Source organism: Sinocyclocheilus anshuiensis, unplaced genomic scaffold, assembly GCF_001515605.1.
Source record: "Sinocyclocheilus anshuiensis isolate Anshui unplaced genomic scaffold, SAMN03320099.WGS_v1.1 scaffold1968, whole genome shotgun sequence".
Lineage (NCBI taxonomy): Eukaryota > Metazoa > Chordata > Actinopteri > Cypriniformes > Cyprinidae > Sinocyclocheilus > Sinocyclocheilus anshuiensis.
In genome coordinates this window covers 312,303-315,131 of record NW_015555840.1, presented here as the reverse complement: position 1 = coordinate 315,131, position 2,829 = coordinate 312,303, and the positions used below count along the sequence as shown (strand labels likewise).

The window sequence follows — 2,829 nt, the reverse complement described above, 5'->3', positions numbered from 1 at the left end:
TAGAAATCATGATTACACTATATAGTATTAAACAGATAGGGATAATTACTCGGTTTATATGGGTACCTGCACATGTGGGAATTCAAGGTAATGAAGAGGTAGATAAAATGGCTAAAGAATCCTTAAATATGGATGATCCAAGTATAAATATTGCACTCAGCAGAATAGAAGGGAAACAGTTAATATTAAATGCATGCAATATTGTATGGCAGATATACTGGGACTCATGTCAAACAGGTAGGCATTATCACAAAGTACAAAGGAGTATAAAGAGAAGAAAAATCATTCATAACATAAGTAGAAGGGAACAAGTCATTTTAACACATATACGAACAGGACATTCAAATCTTAACCAAACACTATACATTATAGGGAAACATAATACTGGTCTATGTAATGTTTGTTTAACAGAGGAATCAGTGGAACACGTTATGATGGTATGTACAGCATATGAAAGAGAAAGGGATCGACTTAAAGATGAATTACAATCCTTAGGAGTTAAAGAATTTTCATTAAGTAGTATTCTGAATGATGGTCCAAATGCAGGAAAACAAATAAGTGCAATCATGAGATTTCTTAAGAATTGTGGAATAATGAACAGAATTTAAGATTTAGGTGAGAAAAGGTACATTCTCTTCACACTCCATCACAGTAGGTGGCGGTATGCACCTATTAAGTTGGTTCGCAACCCGCCATAAAACCAAAAGAAGAAGAAGAAGCAGCGTTGACTGAGTTGCGCCGACGGTGAAATGTTTTGTTTATGTGCGGTTTGTTTTTCAGGCGGGAATATATTAAAATGGCATTACAAAGCTCTGGAACAACCTGTGCTGTCCGTGGATGCACTTGTAACCAGACGAAGCTTAATTTGTGGCTTAAAGAACAGTGCTATATACACAAACCTAAAGTTAGAGCGGAATGCACTTGCGAGAGAAGGTACAGTTTTCATCGCCTTCCTATAGAAGACGAAGCTAAGCGAAACTGGCTCAAAAATCTGAACTTAAAGAAGCCCCCCAAAACGCTTTACGTATGCTCTTTTCACTTTGTGGAAAAAAAACCGACAGAGGACAACCCATACCCTACTCTCTTCCTCGGTTATGAGAAGCCTCCAGAAAAGAGACGCCGACTCCTCAGGAGGGATGACAGTTCATTCTCAACAGGTAACTTTACTCACTAAGCGTTACACAAATTTCTGCGTTTGACTGGAAAACATGTTTAATAGAAAAGGGTAGTTTATACTTGCTGGCTAGCTAGCTAGCTTATCACAAATGTGTGCTTATCCTAAAATACATTTCTGACTTTTTCTTATTTTGTTAAACAACCACAGCAACAACTCTTATTGAATTCTCAGTGTGCAATTGTTCTGTTACCTGTAGGTGAGCTTGATACCATGGATGTGGAACAAAATCCTACTTCCCTCTGTGATGCCCAAACGCAGTGGTCCGATCCATGGATGGAGGACCACACTTATTCGAAAGGACCCACCATCCCATGTGGCTTAACACTCGCACCACCCCCTGAGTTACAGCCAGCTGCAAGTTATACATTGACAAACAATGCAGACTGCTTGTTGTACACAGGTATTCCACTTCTTGAGTTCCACACTCTTGTATCCTGACTGTATGGTTTTACCCCTACTTCATCTGCAATGCCTGTTGCAGACCAAATCCTGATGACACTTATGAAACTCAGACAGAACTTTGTCATTGCTGACTTGGCAAAACGCTTTGGCAAGTCACATGGTCAAGTCAGCAAAACTGTGAAATTTTGGATAGATGTTTTGTACAAGCATACCAAGGATCTTATTCCATGGCTGCCCCGTGAAACCATCAAGGCCACTCTGCCAGAGGCTTTTAAAGATCATTTTCCAAACACTACTTGTATAATTGACTGCACAGAAACTGTTCTACAGAAGGCTAAAAATCTATATTCTAGAAGTGAATCGTACAGTCACTATTATGCCAGTAATTATCTGGTAGCTCTGGTAGCAACTTCTCCATCTGGATTAGTCATGTTTATTTCAGAGGCTTATGGTGGCAACAGGTACATTAGGTACATTGCACAGAACTCAGGGTTTCTGGACTGCTTGAGGCCCGGAGATGAGGTGATGGCGGACCGTGGATTCACTATCAGGGACTTATTGGAGGAACGCAAGGTGAATTTAGTTATGCCAGCATTTACACGCAAACAGTGCCAGCTGACTAATGAGGAAGTCACCCACACGCGACGCATTGCTCATGCCCGCATTCACATTGAACGGGCAATAAGGCGGCTAAAGGTGTACAAGCACAGACTACAGACTTTGCTTATTAATTTGGTCCCAGAGTTTGATAAAATACTGCAAATTTGTGCTGCAATCTAAGAGCTAAGAGGGGAGCTTATCTCAAGCACATAGATAAACATGTATCATCACTTAAACTGCATGTGCTTATAGTTTAATGTCATTAACAAGATACATGTTATTAATACATGTTGTTTTTGTACACTATGTAGACAGTAAAAATATTTACAGGATTCTTTCATGTATTTCATTCTCATGTTGCTTAAAAAATAAACTGATGAAACTTATTTACATTGTATTGGTATGTTTTGTATACTGTGTACCACATCTCTCACCCTCTACTTGTTTAAAAGCTGCAGGTATTTCTTGCACAGATTTATCTTCTTATCAGCAAAATCATCAACTAATGCTGGCAGCATGTGTAAAAAGTACAATTTCTGTAGCTGTTGCACATGAGCTTCTGCATAATTTTTGTTAAATGGAATGTCCATTTCTAGGTGCTCAGTTGATGTCCAGATGACCAGCTTGCAGCTCAGTAGACCCACACACAT

The 2,829-nt window shown here is 39.3% G+C and overlaps 1 protein-coding gene across 1 annotated transcript; it reads left to right on the top strand.

Moving 5' to 3' along the window:
• The first annotated feature begins 734 nt into the window (after positions 1-734).
• Positions 735-1,910, top strand: LOC107675507 (uncharacterized). Its single transcript, XM_016469891.1, has 2 exons — positions 735-1,157; positions 1,374-1,910. Exons 1-2 carry the CDS (start codon positions 761-763, stop codon positions 1,613-1,615), a joined length of 639 nt encoding a protein of 212 aa, XP_016325377.1. The 5' UTR covers positions 735-760; the 3' UTR covers positions 1,616-1,910.
• Positions 1,911-2,829: the final 919 nt, after the last annotated feature.